Source organism: Eubalaena glacialis, chromosome 13 (genome assembly GCF_028564815.1).
Source record: "Eubalaena glacialis isolate mEubGla1 chromosome 13, mEubGla1.1.hap2.+ XY, whole genome shotgun sequence".
In the NCBI taxonomy this organism is placed as follows: Eukaryota; Metazoa; Chordata; class Mammalia; order Artiodactyla; family Balaenidae; genus Eubalaena; species Eubalaena glacialis.
The window spans coordinates 80,023,208-80,041,296 of record NC_083728.1 but is presented as its reverse complement, the minus strand read 5'-3'; the positions used below and the strand labels follow the sequence as shown (position 1 = coordinate 80,041,296).

At 37.8% G+C, this 18,089-nt stretch overlaps 1 protein-coding gene across 4 annotated transcripts in view; it reads right to left on the bottom strand.

The window, feature by feature from the left end:
• The window catches only part of TPST1 (tyrosylprotein sulfotransferase 1), a 119,260-nt gene that overhangs the window by 49,847 nt on the left and 51,324 nt on the right, over window positions 1-18,089 (bottom strand). For all 4 annotated transcript variants that reach the window (XM_061208355.1, XM_061208356.1, XM_061208354.1 and 1 more), the window contains exon 3: window positions 4,853-5,051. In XM_061208355.1, the coding sequence (XP_061064338.1) occupies window positions 4,853-5,051 (199 nt within the window). The remainder of the gene's footprint in view (window positions 1-4,852; window positions 5,052-18,089) is intronic.

The window sequence follows — 18,089 nt, the reverse complement described above, 5'->3', positions numbered from 1 at the left end:
AAATAGAAAACAAACAGCAAGGTGGTAGATTTAAACCCAAACAGGTGAGTAATAACGTTACATGTAAGTAGATTAACTAGTCCATTTAAAGTCAGAGATTATGAGATTAACAAACAAGACCAGCTATATCCACTTATAAGCAACATACTTTAAATATAAAGACACAGATTAAGAGTAACAGGATGGAAAAAAATATACCATGTACACTGTATGCATAAAAACAACGAAGTGGCTATGTTTACATCAGACAAACTAGACTTCCAGAGAGAAACATCAGAGATGATGAGAGACACTTCATAATGATGAGTTAATTCCTCAAGAATATATAAAAGGGTTTGCTCCTAATAATACTGATTCAAAACACATGAAGCAAAATTGACAGAAATAAAAAATAATCTTTTTCCAAAACTGATAAAATTAGACATCCCCTATTAATAAGAATTAGAAGATTTGAGCAACACTGTGAAACAACATGACTTAATTGATATTTATAGAATTCTGCAACAGCTGCAGAATACACATCCTCTCAAGTGACATGTGAGAACATATGCTGGCCATAAGGCAATTTTCAATATATTTCAAAGGACTGAAACCACACTGAGCCGTTCTCTAACCGTAAAGGAATTAACCTAGAAACAAACAATAAAAAGATCACCAGAAAATCTCCAAAGACCTGAAAAGTACATGCCATTCTAAGAAGTCTGGGCTCTATCCTATAGTACTAGTGGAGCTATTCAAGGTTTACGCAAGGGAATGATACATTCAGATATAATACATTCAGATTTGAACTTTTAAAAAATAACTTTCATTGAATATTTTAAAAATGTAGCAGAAGAATGACTGAACACACTCACATACACAAAGGGGAATAAACCATAATTCATGTAAAAAATGAGGAGAAACTGAACTAAGGTACCTGAAATAGGATTGAATCAAGATATTTTCAAATGCAGAATCAAGGGGACTTGGTGACCAATTAATTACATGTGATCTGCAAAGCCAGTTAATCCTAACTAACTTTGATGACTAGACAAATAGGAATGCTATGTATGGAGACAGGAAAAACAGGGAGAAGCAGTTTCTGATGGGTACAGGAACTAGAAAACACGGGTGTGCATTACAGGCTCTCCCTTTAATGCAAGAACATCAATTCTAACTGCTGCAGCTTCTTACTGTTTGGTTCAGGGATATAACCCAACTCCCCCTCCCAGCTCACTTAATTAATATTCAAGTTCCTTCTTGTTTGCTCTGTGGGTTCTGCACACTGATACGTGCTTTTCCATTTGACTATGTGCTCTTCTTTAGTACTGTCTAGTCTGGTTTTCAACTGGATATTGCATTCACACTTGGATCTGCTTTTCAGCTTACTCTCCGGGTTTAGTAACCAGGTCTTTGAACTGTTTTCTGGCTTGACCCACGTGTCCTGAGGACTCTGCTCCGCACAGCTGCTCACTGGCTCACAGACAACGCAAATACAGATAAACACAGCCTCATCCCACCCCTATTCTAGATTCTTGCTCAGTTTAGTGAACAATCCATCTAGCTTCTGCCTATCAAGGAACAACTTTGGACAATAAGTTCATTTGGACATTGAGTTTGAGGTCCTTGTGAATATCCAAGTGGAGAGATACAGAAAGCAGGTGGAAAAAAATGAGCCTAGGGCTCAGGAAAGAGACCCAGTAGGAGATAAAGATTTATGATCATCAGCAACTAGGTTGTAATCAAAATCACATGAGTGGATGAGCTTAAGGAGACTATAAAACAGAAGTCCTTAATCTGATAGGCTTTAGGGGCATCTATGAATCCACTGAAATTGTGGGTAAAATTCTGTGTATGTATGTGTCTGCATTTCTCAGATAGGGATCCATAAATTTCATCAGATTCTCAAAGGTCGATAACTCTAAAAAGATTAAAAACCTATGGGGGAGGGAGATGGCTAGAATGTAACCTAGAGGGCACTCCTTACTAAAATGTGCTACAATTGTGGGATTAGAGACCATGGTGGGAAAGGGTATGGAATATGTTAGCATTTCATTTCCAATTTACCATCTGAGTCACAGCAACCATGAAGCACATGATTTTCTATTCAAATTGGGCAACATCTCCCCAAACTACACTGACTCAGACACCAGTACTTCTAGATTACCCAAAATTGTATGAAAACTAGAATTTTTAGGCCTAGAGCTTTGGATTCTATATTCCCAGTCAAAACGTGAATTTCTTCCCCACTCCCATCTCATAAATAAAGGGCACAATCTCCGCAGCCACCTTCTTTCTGTGGAGTCCATCTCAGGTCACAGCTGACAATCGAAGATCACTTTTTAACCATTACTTTACGAAACTTCATGATCATCAATGCTGGATATATTAGCATCTGAGTTTTTACAGGCAAAAAGCTCTGAAAATATATAGTCCAACCCCATAAAACAAGGATGCCAGCTTGAATGCATTATCACAAAGTGCTCAAAAATGCAATTATAGTTCACACTTTATCTTTTTTTCCTCAAAATTATTTGTCACTTTAGAGGTAGACAAAGATGGTGGGGAGGTTTTTTCCAGTGTGCATTTTGAAACTCTTTCAAAAGCCACAAATGTGTATGAAACAAATTCTCTAGTCACAAGGATTCAAACCACAGCATTCTTCCCTATTTAACCACTCAAGCAAGCCAAGAATAATCTAGCTGGTCAACTCACATGTAGGAAAACTATAATGTCTACTACTTGGGGAACCTCTAAATATCACTTACACATGTACCTTGGTTTATAAAAACCATTTCAGTATTGTACAAAGGAGAAAGCTATGAATTACCAATTACCAAGAGATTAAAAAGGACTATGATAATGCACTGTATACTTTGCCTTTAGCAGAATGTAGTTCACAAAACTTTAACACATATAAAACTTTTTTCAAACTTAAGAAATGTTTCATAAAAGAATATATACATATAGGTAATAACTGGAAAATGTTCAATTATATTAATCAATGAAACCTATTAAAATTAGCAAAAATCTAAAATAAAATTACCTATATTATGCTGGTAGTTCAAAAGAATAAAAAAAAATTTATCAACATATATCATGCACCTTAAAAAAATTTCAGATATTTTGACGTGGTTTAATTCCACTTTCATTAGTCTAGCCCTAAAAAAACCCCCACTAAAATGTAGTATGTGCAAAGATGTTCACTGTAGCACTATTTGTCAAACAGAAAATTGTAAACAGCAAAAGAAAAATGGTAAAATAAATTATAGAACATATACTAGGGATACATTTTGTTTGTTCATTCATTCATTCACTTACTACTGTGTTTCATAAAGGATTTAAGGTGGCTCATAAAATGATTTATTTATACAACCATGAAAAATTATGTTTAAAAAGCATGTGCACAATGAGAAAATGCTCATGAATATTAAGTGGAAAGGGCTGAATACAAGATTGTGCATGTGCAAAAGTGAGATGTAAGACAAGTATTCTTACCTTTGTTTAACAACATGCAAACAAGAAAGAGAAATCCATCAAAATGCTAAAAATGGTATTTGTCTGGGTGGTAACATTATAGGTAAATTTTATTCTCTTATCTTTTTAATTTTGTAAGTTTTATAAACTAAGTTTATATTTTTATAATAATGCTTGTATGTATAAAAAATATAAAAAGGATAAAGATTATTTTAAAAATAAAAAAAATCTGCCTCCATATATGATGGTTTACAAGAAAATAGCTCTTCATATATAGCCACTAATGACTTGAAAAAAGAAAAAAAAAGTAATATCTAAGAGTAAAAAATCCACACGGAAATCAGCCTCATGAAATATAAGTTTGTTTGTCGATTAAAGGTATCAACAGAAGAACAGAATAAAGAGATGATATATTATAAGGCTGTGGGGAGGAGAGGACACTGACATAAAAAAAAAATACCAGAGAAAGGCAAGGAATTTTAATCTTGAAATCCAACAGCCTATCAGTGAACTTACACTAACACGGTTGTCTTATTTAAACTGTAGTTTCAAAAAATACCACATCTATAGACAGAAAGTAGAATTGTGGTTGCCAGGGGCTGGAGGAAGGGGGAATGGGTAATGATTATGTAGTTTCAGTTTGGAAACATGAAAAAAGTCCTGGAGATAGATGGTGGTGACAGTTCTACAACAATATGAATGTACTGGACTGTACACTTATAAATTGTTAAAATGGTAAATTTTGTTATTTAAATTTTACCACAATAAAAAAAATACATTAAGGTATGATTTGAAATAGATTATACAGGTAAGGTATATATTCAGATTTTTTGAGTTTTCAGCTTTTCTCAAATAAGATTATAAAGATATGAGCATAACTTATAAAAGAAGTAGTTGTAACTACACTTTAATAGTAACTTTCTCTCAATCAGAGGGTTGTTTATTGTACCTATGTAATAATTCTTCTCATGTAGCCAATGTTTAGTTTTCAAGTATCAAGAAATCATGCCTCATCTAAACAAAGGTTGAAAAGTAAAGTAGCCATTAGATTCAAAGTAAAAAGAAACTAGAAGTAAGTGAGGTCACTAATAATTCTGGTGTTTATGCAAATTTATGATAATCAGCTATGAGAATAAATCTTCCCAACAGTAAGCACCATTCTTAGAAATTGGGAAAAATAGATTAAAGAATTTTCCCCATAGTCCCTGGAAAGAGCCACAGTTATCCTTAAAATGCAGTGGAAGATTTCTGATGATAAAGCATTTTACAAATAGGATTTTTCTAATTTAAAATAATTTTCTGATCATAAAAAAGCAAGGAACAAAATCAGAAAAAACTTTTTAGGACCCAAATTCCATATCCAGTTTTCTCAATTCACTTTAAAAATCTCACTTACCCTTCTAGTGTTTTCAAGGATTTTGGGATCAGGTTTTCCATAGTTAGGTGGATTGGCATACGGGTCATATCCAAGTTTGGCAAGCATGGGTGCAATCACTGCCATGTCTTGTAAAACATCTGGAGGTATCTTCCCAACCCATTTTGATAGAGCTCCCACATTGACTGGCTTGATGACTTGGTCTGTAGATCTCTCCACTCTGAAAACAATATAACGTGAATAAACATGTATTTAGAATACTGAAAACAGTACTGGAAATTATTTTTGATGACTTTAAAAATTACAAGTCTCCAGATTATAAAAGCTATTGAGAAAGAGTGCATTTTTCAGGCTTGACATTACTTACTAGACTTTTTTTTTTAATGTTCTCAATCTGACAGCAATTATTGGCAACCTCAGATTCCTAGAAATAGGGAAAATGGTCAGCTGAAAACATCTGCACAGAATGTATTGACACTTTAATTACAACATTCAGAAAAATATAACAAAGATAAGACTGCTTAGAAAAACAGCTGGTCAACTTACTTGAAATACATTAAAAAAAAAAAACCACAAGTAAATAAGATGGCTTGATGAACGATGACTAGAGGAACAGAAAGATGGACAGATTATGTGATAAAGCAAATATAGCAAAATGTTAATTGTAGCTAGTGGGTATAATTCTTTCAGTTCTTTGTATGTTTGAAATTTTTCATAATAAAATATTGGGGGGAAAATAGTCAACCATAATCCACTTAGACTGCAAAATATTCATTTGTCCTATTTTTCTGTTGATTTCCTAAAGAACCCTATTTTCTAAGGAAGAAAAAGGAGTGCTGTTTATGACTTTCGATATTACAAAATAAATGTGTTCCACCTCTTGACCTAGAAATTTACTTTAAGCTTATAGTGACACTATATTTGACTAAATAACTCATAATCTTAGGGTAAAATATGATCTAAAATGACATCTAGATTGAAATTGGATCTGAACTAGCAGATTTTGGCCAAATGACTATCAAACAAAAGTGCCTAAGAGAGTTTTATATCATAATACATTAGAAGTCATTCAAACACAGTATTCTAATAAAAGGTTAAAAAGACCTTTTTCTTTAAGTTTTCGATCTCTCGCTGCAGATAACCATTATCTGATGAAGAATCCCTCAAAGGGTCTCCACTCCTTAAAAAATACACAAGAAGAAAATATGAACAGACCAATCACAAGCACTGAAATTGAAACTGTGATTAAAAATCTTCCAACACACAAAAGCCCAGGACCAGATGGCTTCACAGGCGAATTCTATCAAACATTTAGAGAAGAGCTAACACCTATCCTTCTCAAACTCTTCCAAAATATTGCAGAGGGAGGAACACTCCCCAACTCATTCTACGAGGCCACCATCACCCTGATACCAAAACCAGGCAAAGATGTCATAAAGAAAGAAAACTACAGGCCAATATCACTGATGAACATAGATGCAAAAATCCTCAACAAAATACTAGCAAACAGAATCCAACAGCACATTAAAAGGATCATACACCATGATCAAGTGGGGTTTATTCCAGGAATGCAAGGATTCTTCAATATACGCAAATCAATCAACGTGATACATCATATTAACAAATTGAAGGAGAAAAACCATATGATCATCTCAATAGATGCAGAGAAAGCTTTCGACAAAATTCAACACCCATTTATGATAAAAGTCCTGCAGAAAGTAGGCATAGAGGGAACTTTCCTCAACATAATAAAGGCCGTATATGACAAACCCACAGCCAACATTGTCCTCAATGGTGAAAAACTGAAACCATTTCCACTAAGATCAGGAACAAGACAAGGTTGCCCACTCTCACCACTATTATTCAACATAGTTTTGGAAGTGTTAGCCACAGCAATCAGAGACGAAAAAGAAATAAAAGGAATCCAAATCGGAAAAGAAGAAGTAAAGCTGTCACTGTTTGCAGATGACATGATACTATACATAGAGAATCCAAAAGATGCTACCAGAAAACTACTAGAGCTAATCAATGAATTTGGTAAAGTAGCAGGATACAAAATTAATGCACAGAAATCTCTTGCATTCCTGTATACTAATGATGAAAAATCTGAAAGTGAAATTAAGAAAACACTCCCGTTTACCATTGCAACAAAAAGAATAAAATACCTAGGAATAAACCTACCTAAGGAGACAAAAGACCTGTATGCAGAAAATTATAGGACACTGATGAAAGAAATTAAAGATGATACAAATAGATGGAGAGATATACCATGTTCTTGGATTGGAAGAATAAACATTGTGAAAATGACTCTGCTACCCAAAGCAATCTACAGATTCAATGCAATCCCTATCAAACTACCACTGGCATTTTTCACAGAACTAGAACAAAAAATTTCACAATTTGTATGGAAACACAAAAGACTCCGAATAGCCAAAGCAATCTTGAGAACGAAAAATGGAGCTGGAGGAATCAGGCTCCCTGACTTCAGACTATATTACAAAGCTACAGTAATCAAGACAGTTTGGTACTGGCACAAAAACAGAAATATAGATCAATGGAACAGGATAGAAAGCCCAGAGATAAGCCCACGCACATATGGTCACCTTATCTTTGATAAAGGAGGCAAGCATATACAGTGGAGAAAAGACAGCCTCTTCAATAAGTGGTGCTGGGAAAATTGGACAGGTACATGTAAAAGTATGAAATTAGAACACTCCCTAACACCATACACAAAAATAAACTCAAAATGGATTAAAGACCTAAGTGTAAGGCCAGACACTATCAAACTCTTAGAGGAAAACATAGGCAGAACACTGTATGACATAAGTCACAGCAAGATCCTTTTTGACCCAGGTCCTAGAGAAATGGAAATAAAAACACAAATAAACAAATGGGACCTAATGAAACTTAAAAGCTTTTGCACAGCAAAGGAAACCATAAACAAGACCAAAAGACAACCCTCAGAATGGGAGAAAATATTTGCAAATGAAGCAACGGACAAAGGATTAATCTCCAAGATTTACAAGCAGCTCATGCAGCTCAATAACAAAAAAACAAACAACCCAATCCAAAAATGGGCAGAAGACCTAAATAGACATTTCTCCAAAGAAGAGATACAGATTGCCAACAGACACATGAAAGAATGCTCAACATCTTTAATCATTAGAGAAATGCAAATCAAAACTACAATGAGGTATCATCTCACACCGGTCAGAATGGCCATCATCAAAAAATCTAGAAACAATAAATGCTGGAGAGGGTGTGGAGAAAAGGGAACACTCTTGCACTGTTGGTGGGAATGTAAATTGATACAGCCACTATGGAGAACAGTATGGAGGTTCCTTAAAAAACTAAAAATAGAACTACCATATGACCCAGCAATCCCACTACTGGGCATATACCCTGAGAAAACCATAATTCAGAAAGAGTCATGTACCAAAATATTCATTGCAGCTCTGTTTACAATAGCCAGGACATGGAAGCAACCTAGGTGTCCATCATCGGATGAATGGATAAAGAAGATGTGGCACATATATACAATGGAATATTACTCAGCCATAAAAAGAAATGAAATGGAGGTGTTTGTAATGAGGTGGATGGAGTTAGAGTCTGTCATACAGAGTGAAGTAAGTCAGAAAGAGAAAAACAAATACAGTATGCTAACACATATATATGGAATCTAAGGGGAAAAAAAAAAAAAAAAAAAAGAGGTCATGAAGAACCTAGTGGCAAGATGGGAATAAAGACACAGACCTACTAGAGAATGGACTTGAGGATATGGGGAGGGGGAGGGGTGAGATGTGACAGGGTGAGAGAGTGTCATGGACATATATACACTACCAAATGTAAAATAGATAACTAGTGGGAAGCAGCCGCATAGCACAGGGAGATCAGCTCGGTGCTTTGTGACCACCTAGAGGGGTGGGATAGGGAGGGTGGGAGGGAGGGAGATGCAAGAGGGAAGAGATATGGCAACATATGTATATGTGTAACTGATTCACTTTGTTGTAAAGCAGAAGCTAGCACACCATTGTAAAGCAATTATACTTCAATAAAGATGTTAAAAAAAAAAAAAAAAATACACAAGAGAGGACTTCCCTGGTGGTGCAGTGGTTAAGAATCTGCCTGCCAATGCAGGGAACACGGGCTCGATCCCTGGTCTGGGAAGATCCCACATGCTGCGGAGCAACTAAGCCCGTGTGCCACAACTACTGAGCCTGCGCTCTAGAGCCCGTGAGCCACAACTACTGAGCCTGCCGTGCCACAACTACTGAAGCCCACACGCCTAGAGCCTGTGCTCTGCAACAAGAAAAGCCACCACAATGAGAAGCACGCACACCACAACAAAGAGTAGACCCCACTCTTTCTTGAGTAAAGAACATCCTGGTTTGTCCAGGACAGGTCCCGTTTATACCAATTGCCCCCAGCTTAATTATGAACAGCACATCCCACGCACACCCACAAATGTTCAAGTTTGTATGATGAATTATATGGTTACCCTATCCATATACCCTGCACACACCCAAAAACTAAGATGGTCCAAAACTGGACCCATCAACTTCTGCTCAAAATCTACTCCTCTTCATACACATTTTACCTTGATAAATGGCACCACCACCTATCTACAAGGCAAAACCAGAGATCTCAGATGGAACAGGGAGAAAGTAAGATCACTCCCAAGTTATCCAGTTCTAGAGACTCTATCTTTGAGTAGGAAAATCTCTCCTCCAGTCTTACTGCCACTAACCTTAGTTCATGTCACCATCATTTCTCACCCAGATTACTACAAAAGCCTCCTAATTTCCCTGCATTTAAGTAGTTGGCTTCCTTGCCCAACTATCTATCCTTCCACCAGACTGTAAGGAAGGTCTATGTTTTATTAATTTCACGTTCACCAGTATCTAGCATATTAACATATAATAGATGCCCAAGAAATGTTTATTAAACTAATGAGTAAAAGCTTTTCATGGGGAAAAAAAAACCCTACAAATTTAGTTTATACAAACATGCTCAAGAGGTCAAGGATCATATATTAATAAGGAGATCAACTGCTACAAGATGAAATAAGTAGGGACTTCCCTAGTGGTCCAGTGGTTCAGAATCCACCTTCCAATGCAGGGGACGTGGGTTCGATCCCTAGTCAGGGAACTAAGATCCCACATGCTGTGGGGCAACTAAGCCCACGCACCGCAACTACTGAGCCGCGTGCTCTGGAGCCCGTGCGCCACAACTAGAGAGGAGCCCGCGCACCGCAATGAAAGATCCCACGTGCCACAACTAAGACCCGACACAGCCAAATAAATAAATAAAAAGAAAATAAAAATATCTAGTATATAACCAAACATACTTTATAAAAAAAAAAAAGATGAAATAACTAGAGAACATCCAAGTGCTGAACTGCGTGATATTTACTGTGGGTGCACTAGGAGTGTTAGAGAATGGGAGTCACATCTGCAGAGATAAACATCTCGAGAAAAAAATGCTTTATAGTAAACAAAAAATAATAATTTTTGTTCATTCTATGTCAGGTACTTTGCATATGATATCTACTTTAATCCTTGAAACAACCTTAAGAGAAATATTATCAGTCCCTATTTTTCAACTGTGTTAACTGAGACCCATAAGTGATTTATCCAAAGTCACACAGTCTGAAAATAATGGAGTTAGAATTTGAACCTACGTCTGTCTGACTCCAAAGCACCTGCTTTACCCAGTTTCTCTTACTGCCGTCCTATTGACGTCAAATCACATCTTGATTTTTACATTCTATGCTTCCCTGAAAACCTTGGCCTCTTTTTCTATACTGCACAGACTAAGTGGTTTTGCCACAGTGATAACATACTACACATGTAATAGGTATATACAGGGCTGTGCCGGTAACACTTAACAACCTGATCTCTGAGAGGGGAAAGGTCATAATTTGTAGCATTTACTGACGACCAATGGTGTAAATACTCCCACCATGGCTGGTTTCAAGCTACCAACATGATGTCATTGACCACAGAGTTGAGAAGAGATGCACAAAAATGGGTTCACTGTAGCTGGCTCAATCCAGCTCCAGCAGACCACTGGATATCTATAGGGTCACAATCTCTTGTCCCAAATTCTGAAATCCAAAAACTAAACATTTTCCTGTAACTCATGTGGCAGTAAAACATAACCTGAACTGATAGCAATCTATTTATAGTCTTTATTCTTCTTGGCATAAACAATCATACTCTTTAATGCAGAAATACTGATGTCCTTGATTACAGAGTGTTGACCCAGAACAAACAGAGGATGTTATATAATATGTGTTATGTACATCATATGACCTTTCTAGAATCCAAAAATTTTGAATTCTGAAACATATCTGTGTTAAGCACTGAAGTCACACATAGGGTCTCGTATGTCGTGATTGGGAAGTTGGGAATGATAGAAGGGTTTTAATCACAGAACTGACAAGACTAGATTGTTCTTATCTGCATTCAATGTTGATAACTATGGGAAGAGTAGATTGAAGGATGGGGTAACCAGGGTCAGAAAAACCAGTAAAGACGTTCAACTATATATTGAAAGAATTGAGAAATGATTAAAGCTTCAACTACAGCAAATGACATAGAGATGGAAAGAAAAAACCTCCATTGATTTGTTTTTTTTTTTTAATAAATTTATTTATTTATTTATTTATTTTTGGCTACATTGGGTCTTCGTTGCTGCGTGTGGGCTTCCTCTAGTAGTTGTGGCGAGCGGGGGCTACTCTTCATTGCGGTACGCAGGCTTCTCATTGCAGTGGCTTCTCTTGTTGTGGAGCACGGGCTCTAGGCACGCGGGCTCAGTAGTTGTGGCACACGGGCTTAGTTGCTCCGCGGCATGTGGGATCTTCCTGGACCAGGGCTTGAACCCGTGTCCCCTGCATTGGCAGGTGGATTCTTAACCGCTGTGCCACCAGGGAAGACCCCGTAGATTTGTTTTTAATTGATCAGACTTAGTGGCCGATTAGATATGGGGAGGAGAGAAAGGAGTCTAGATGAATTCATATTTGACTTGAAGGACTGAATGGACCGTGTTTTCATTCATTACAATAGCATGGAGGAAATGCATAAGTATTGTTGCTTAGTTTTGTTTCAGATGTAGGGAACAAAGGAAAAGAGGTAAATTGATAGTAGTAAGGAACTTACCAAAAGTCTAAAGGAAAATCAGAGTTGACTAAGAGATTGAAATGTAGTATGTGCTCAGTAAACAATAGCTAGTATTATTTTTGCATCCAGAATATAGCACCGGTTCAGAAGAAAAATTAAAGCCATTATTTATCATGATGATTGATTTAAAGATAAAGTCCAACCATCTCTTCTCTGAAAGAGATAGAATTCTAAAATGAAAAGGCTTTTTGTTATGTAACCACTGAGTCACAAGATTCACTAGTAGCAAATGCAGTTGCCATGGACTCCTTAGGGGGAAGAACTTGGGAAGGCGTACTGCGTATCAATCAGGTGTTTCTCTTTAAGGCAGCAGTAATGGCATTTTATATTGATTGAGCATAAAATTCATATTAAATATTTTTTGAATACCCACTATGGGTCAGGTCAAGTGTTAGATACTAAATATGCAAAGATGACATGACTAGGTCATGGCCTTCCTCTCAAGAAGCTCAGAGTGCAGTAAGAGAGATAAGCATACACATGATTAATATGCAGCATGATAAATGTGATGACAGAGGTTAGAAACCATATTATGGCAATGCAGATGACAGAACTAGGTCATTCCTCTCCTAGGGTGACATGAGTCAGCGTAAGTTACCAAGTAGCTAAGGTAAAGGTTAGTAATCTATGAGTCACAGGCCAAATCCAGTCCTACTGCCTGTTTTTGTCTGGCCTTCAAGCTAAGAATGGCTTTACATTTTTAAATGTTTTTTTAAAAAATCAAAAGAATAATATTTTAAACACATGAAAATCATATGGAATTCAAATTTCTATGTCACAAAGTGGTTTTTTTTTTTTTTTTTTTTTTGGCCATGCCATGCAGCATGCAGGACCTTAGTTCTCCAACCAGGGATTGAACCCGTGCCCCCTGAATTGGGAGCACAGAGCCTCAACCACTGGACCACCAGGGAAGTCCCAAAAAGGGTCTTTTCTTTCTGGCTGCACGGCACGTGGGATCTTAGTTCCTGGACCAGGGGTTGAACCCGCGCCCCCTACAGTGGAAGCGGGGATTCTTAAAGTAAAAACACAGAACACAAAAGATGAACTTTAAATGGCATATAGAAAAGGGACTGACAATTAGACTGACAGCAGATTTCTCAACAGCAACAACTACAACTAGTAGACAGTGGAATAATACCTTCAAAGTACTAAGAGAAAATTACTGCCAACCCAGACTGAATAGAACAAAAATAATCTTCCAAAAATTAAAGACTTTTTCAAATAAATCTTAGAATAAAATAAAAATCCTAAGTCCATACTATGCACAAATGTACGCAGCAAAAACTGAACAAAACCCCATCTTTTAGGCAAAAAATAATTGGGAAAAGGGACCACTGGAGTTTAAAGAGTATTATAAGAAACATCCTCATTATTTTTGACAGATTTCTCTCACCTCTTTGCCCTAATGGTGGCACCCTGCATGCAGAAATGCATAGTGATGGTGCAGGCAGCTAAAACGCTGAGTGAAAGCCCTACTTCTGGCCAGAATAACAAGAAATGTAGCCTCTGGGAGCCAGGGAGCGTTAAGGAGAAATCAAGGGAAAGAGAGAGCCAGACAAGACGAGAATAAAGACACAGGCCTACTAGAGAATGGACTTGAGGATATGGAGAGGGGGAAGGGTAAGCTGTGACAAAGTGAGAGAGTGGCATGGACATATATACACTACCAAACATAAAATAGATAGCTAGTGGGAAGCAGCCGCATAGCACAGGGAGATCAGCTCGGTGCTTTGTGACCACCTAGAGGGGTGGGATAGGGAGGGTGGGAGGGAGGGAGACGCAAGAGGGAAGAGATATGGGAACATATGTATATGTATAACTGATTCACTTTGTTATAAAGCAGAAACTAACACACCATTATAAAGCAATTATACTTCAATAAAGATGTTAAAAAAAACAGTGAACTTTGTTAAAATGATATTACATAAAATGAAAAAATAAACTGAAAAAAAAAAAGAGAGAGCCAGAGAACATGTCCCATAATTTTGCATATGAATCAGCACAACTTCCAACTCACACCTGGGAGAGACTGAAGGAAGCACAGCAAAGGCTTTGAGAATTAAACTATGAAATAAACTGCCACCAACACTCCAAACTCATAAATGATTTGTGAATGAGAAAAACCCAAAGCAGCACAGCAAAGTCTGAAAACTAAACTGATACTGGAAACACTGTTCACAGAAGGAGACACAAACTTGTGGTTTAGAAACTAACCAGCTTGATTACCCACCACAACAGAAAAATCTTCGTTCACCAGAGGATTCTAGCAGGACTCAGAGACTCAAAACATAACTCCAAAAATACTCAGATACAGAGAACCAAGAAAATGTGATCCAATATTGAGGGAAAAGACAATCAAAAGATGCACAGGAGGGAACACTCTCTAAGTAATTTATAAGGCCAGCATAACTATGTTACAAAACTGAAACCGCATACCTCACATTGGGACTTGAACCCACGGGCCGGAACTCGAACCCAGCCAAAACCCAGATTGCGACTTAAAGCCACGGTCTTTTAATTAGAATCACTAACCTGGTGTCAGGACTTACTGAGGCTCAGGTTCTTTATGTCTCAGCGCAGAAGAAATTCAGCAAGAGGCAAAGTGATAGGCAAGGAGTAGCTTTATTAATATAGGACGCTTGCGAGGGATACAAGCAGGCAGGCAAGGGGGCTCTGCCCCAAGAATTAAGTGGGCTACATTTTTATAGTCAAAGGAAAGTGGGGAGGGGGAGAGGACCACCTTCTTCCTCATTCTTTGAGTAGACGTTAGGCTTACTTACATCATTAGCTCCTCCTTCTCATCAGGCAAGAGAGTGTTTGACTCTATAAGGTCAAACTAGGACTATCATGGTGCTTATTCAAATCAGCAGAAGGGTGGTAACATATACTAAAATACATTAAATCATCACAGATTTCAGTATAATGAGGGTCTTCTACTTTGGAATGTCACCTTTCCCTTACATTCCTGTCCTTGGTCCTAAGGATATTATCTTGCTGGACTCAACCATTAACTTACAGTGGTCTCAAAAATAAAACAAGACAAAAACTTACAGTGGTCTCCCAAAGTTCCCTAAGGTTCCCTCTCTATCTATAATCCCCTAGTGGGATTTCTAAAACTACCTGTGTAACTATCCTACTCTATCCCTATCAAAACCAGACATAGAGTATAGGAATAATAAAAATTACAGGTATCACTCATGAAATATATATAAAAATCCTAAACCAAAAGTTAGCATATCAAATCCAGCACTAATTATCAGATGATAATTAGTGCTCCACTAAGTTGGAGTTTTTCCAGAAATTCAAGGTTAAATCAACATTACAAAATCTATTAATGTAACTTACATTAGTAGCTTAAAAGGAGGAAAAAAAGTCATATAACTACTTCAGTTAGATAAATTAACCTCTGTGGTAGACTGCTCCTAAATGGCTCTTAATAATTCAGTCACACAGAGTCCTTTAAACAAATTAAGGGTGTGCCTCACAGATCCTCTCAATTTAACAATAAGTCCTCTAGGAAGCTTAAGCACATTGTCCCTTAGCCATCTCAGCAGGAGCCCAAAGCAAAGAACGGTTTATCTCAAAGAGATTTGTGGGTAAAATTATTATCCAAATGGAATGAACCCCAGTGAGATTTACAGAGGACCCACAACGTTTTTGAGAAGTTTATCAGCAGCCACATTGCCAACTTGGACTGAAAGGGACAGAAACAGTACAAAATGGAAAGACACACTGGATTCCCAAAATTCTTCTGGCAGGAAGTAGACAGATAAAACCACATAGCTACAAAATATGTGCTATCTTTCATGAAAAAGGAAGGATCACTCAAGAGCCCAAAGGGCAGAGCTGAGAGACATGGAAAATAATTCCTAAATTACTTACATTTGACTGAGACCTGATCAAAGAATGTCTAATATTTTCCCAGATGGATTTCAGAATTGATATGAATCAATGACACCTTTTTTTCCCCCCTATTTGCCTTCATTTTAAATGTCTATTGTCCTATGCCTGTTCCATCACTGTATACTGGCATTGGGGGTGGGGTGGGGACATAACTTGTATCTTTAGTGCTACAGATCTTTTCTATTCAAGGACCTATATTTAAGGAACTACATCCAGAAGCTCCATCCACAACTAGACCTAATTTAGATGGCAAGATGAAGGACTTTGAGCTTGTAATAGGATGAGAATTTTGGGACATGGGGAGGGGGAAATGTATTTTGCATATGAGTCATTGGCAGCCTGAGAGCAGACTGATTGGCTGCTTCTAAAATGGTACCCAAGAGGGACTTCCCTGGTGGCAGAGTGGTTAAGACTCCACGCTCCCAGTGCAGGGGGCCCAGGTTCAATCCCTGGTCAGGGAACTAGATCCCACATGCATGCCACAACTAAGAGTTCACATGCCACAACTAAGGAGCTGGCGAGCTGCAACTAAGGAGCCCACCGGCCACAACTAAGGAGCTGGAAAAACACAACTAAGACCTAGCGCAACCAAATAAATAAGTAAATATTTAAAATATTAAAAATAATAATAAATTAAATAAATTAAAAAATAAAATGGTATCCAAGATTCCCAACTCCTGTATTCCTTCATGTAATCTCCTCCCCTTGATTGTAGCTAGACCTAGGGACTTGCTTCTAATGAATATGGCAGAAGTGATAGGATGTCACCTGAAGATTAGGTTAAGAAGATGTGAATTCCGTCTTGCTCACTTTCCCTGGCTCTTGTCATTTGCTTGCTCTGATTAAGTCAGCTGCTGTGTTGTGACTAGCCATACAGAGAAAGCTTCACGGCAGGGAAGTGAGGTCCTCCATCCAACACCCATGAGGAACTGAATCCTGCCCAAAACCACATGATCTGGGAAACAGTCCCCTATCAGTTAAGCCTTGATTGCAGCCTGTAAGAGATTCTGAGCTAGGAGACTCAGCTAAGACAAGCCCATATTCCCAACCCACCGAAACTATGATAAAATACATGTTTGCTATTTTAAGCAAACACTAAAGTCTCTACATTTTGAGGAGCTTCCAGGTTGGTGAACATATCCACATGTCAGGGGGATGGAGCACCCTTGTTTCATGGGGCCAGAAGCTTCTGTCTTGGGACCCTTCCAGACCTCGCCCTACATACTTCTTCATCTGTATCCTTTCTAAGAATAGCTCCAGATTTTCTTTCTTAAATGCAGCCTTTTAAATGAGAAATAAGCCAAGACTCAAAGTGACAGAGTGACTTCTGTAGGCTCATACTGCTTATAAGAGGCAGAGCTGGGATTCAAACCCAGGACTATCTCAGTAAGAAACCAAAATCTTAACTATCTTACTCACTGAATATGTCTTCGCAGGAGCTAATTTTAATGTAGATTACAATCAGAACTTTTTTTGGTAAATGTCTGATTTAAAACTGTTAATGTCTACTTTTTTTTTTTTTTTTTTTTACTATTTGAAATGCATCCTCTTTATTTATTTATTTATTTATGGCTGTGTTGGGTCTTCGTTTCTGTGCGAGGGCTTTCTCTAGTTGCGGCAAGCGGGGGCCACTCTTCATCGCGGTGCGCGGGCCTTTCACTATCGCGGCCTCTCTTGTTGCGGAGCACAGGCTCCAGACGCGCAGGCTCAGTAATTGTGGCTCACGGGCCCAGTTGCTCCGCGGCATGTGGGATCTTCCCAGACCAGGGCTCGAACCCGCGTCCCCTGCATTGGCAGGCAGATTCTCAATCACTGCGCCACCAGGGAAGCCCCAATGTCTACTTTTAATGAAATAAATGATTCATTAATTATTTTTTTAAAAGATGGAATGGGGAATTCCCTGGCGGTCCAGTGGTTAGGACTCTGTGGTCTCACTGCCAATGGCCCGGGTTCAATCCCTGGTTGAGGAACTAAGATCCCGCAAGCCGTGCGGCAAGGCCAAAAATAAAAAAAATAAAAGATGGAATGATATAATGTCCTGGATTTGCTTTAAAATAATTCAAGAGTAGGGGAAGGGAGAAAGTTAAATGAAACACTGTTGCCCTATATTGATCATTGTTGGTGGTCATACATATACCATTCTTTTGAATATTTTTGTACTTGAAAATGTTCAC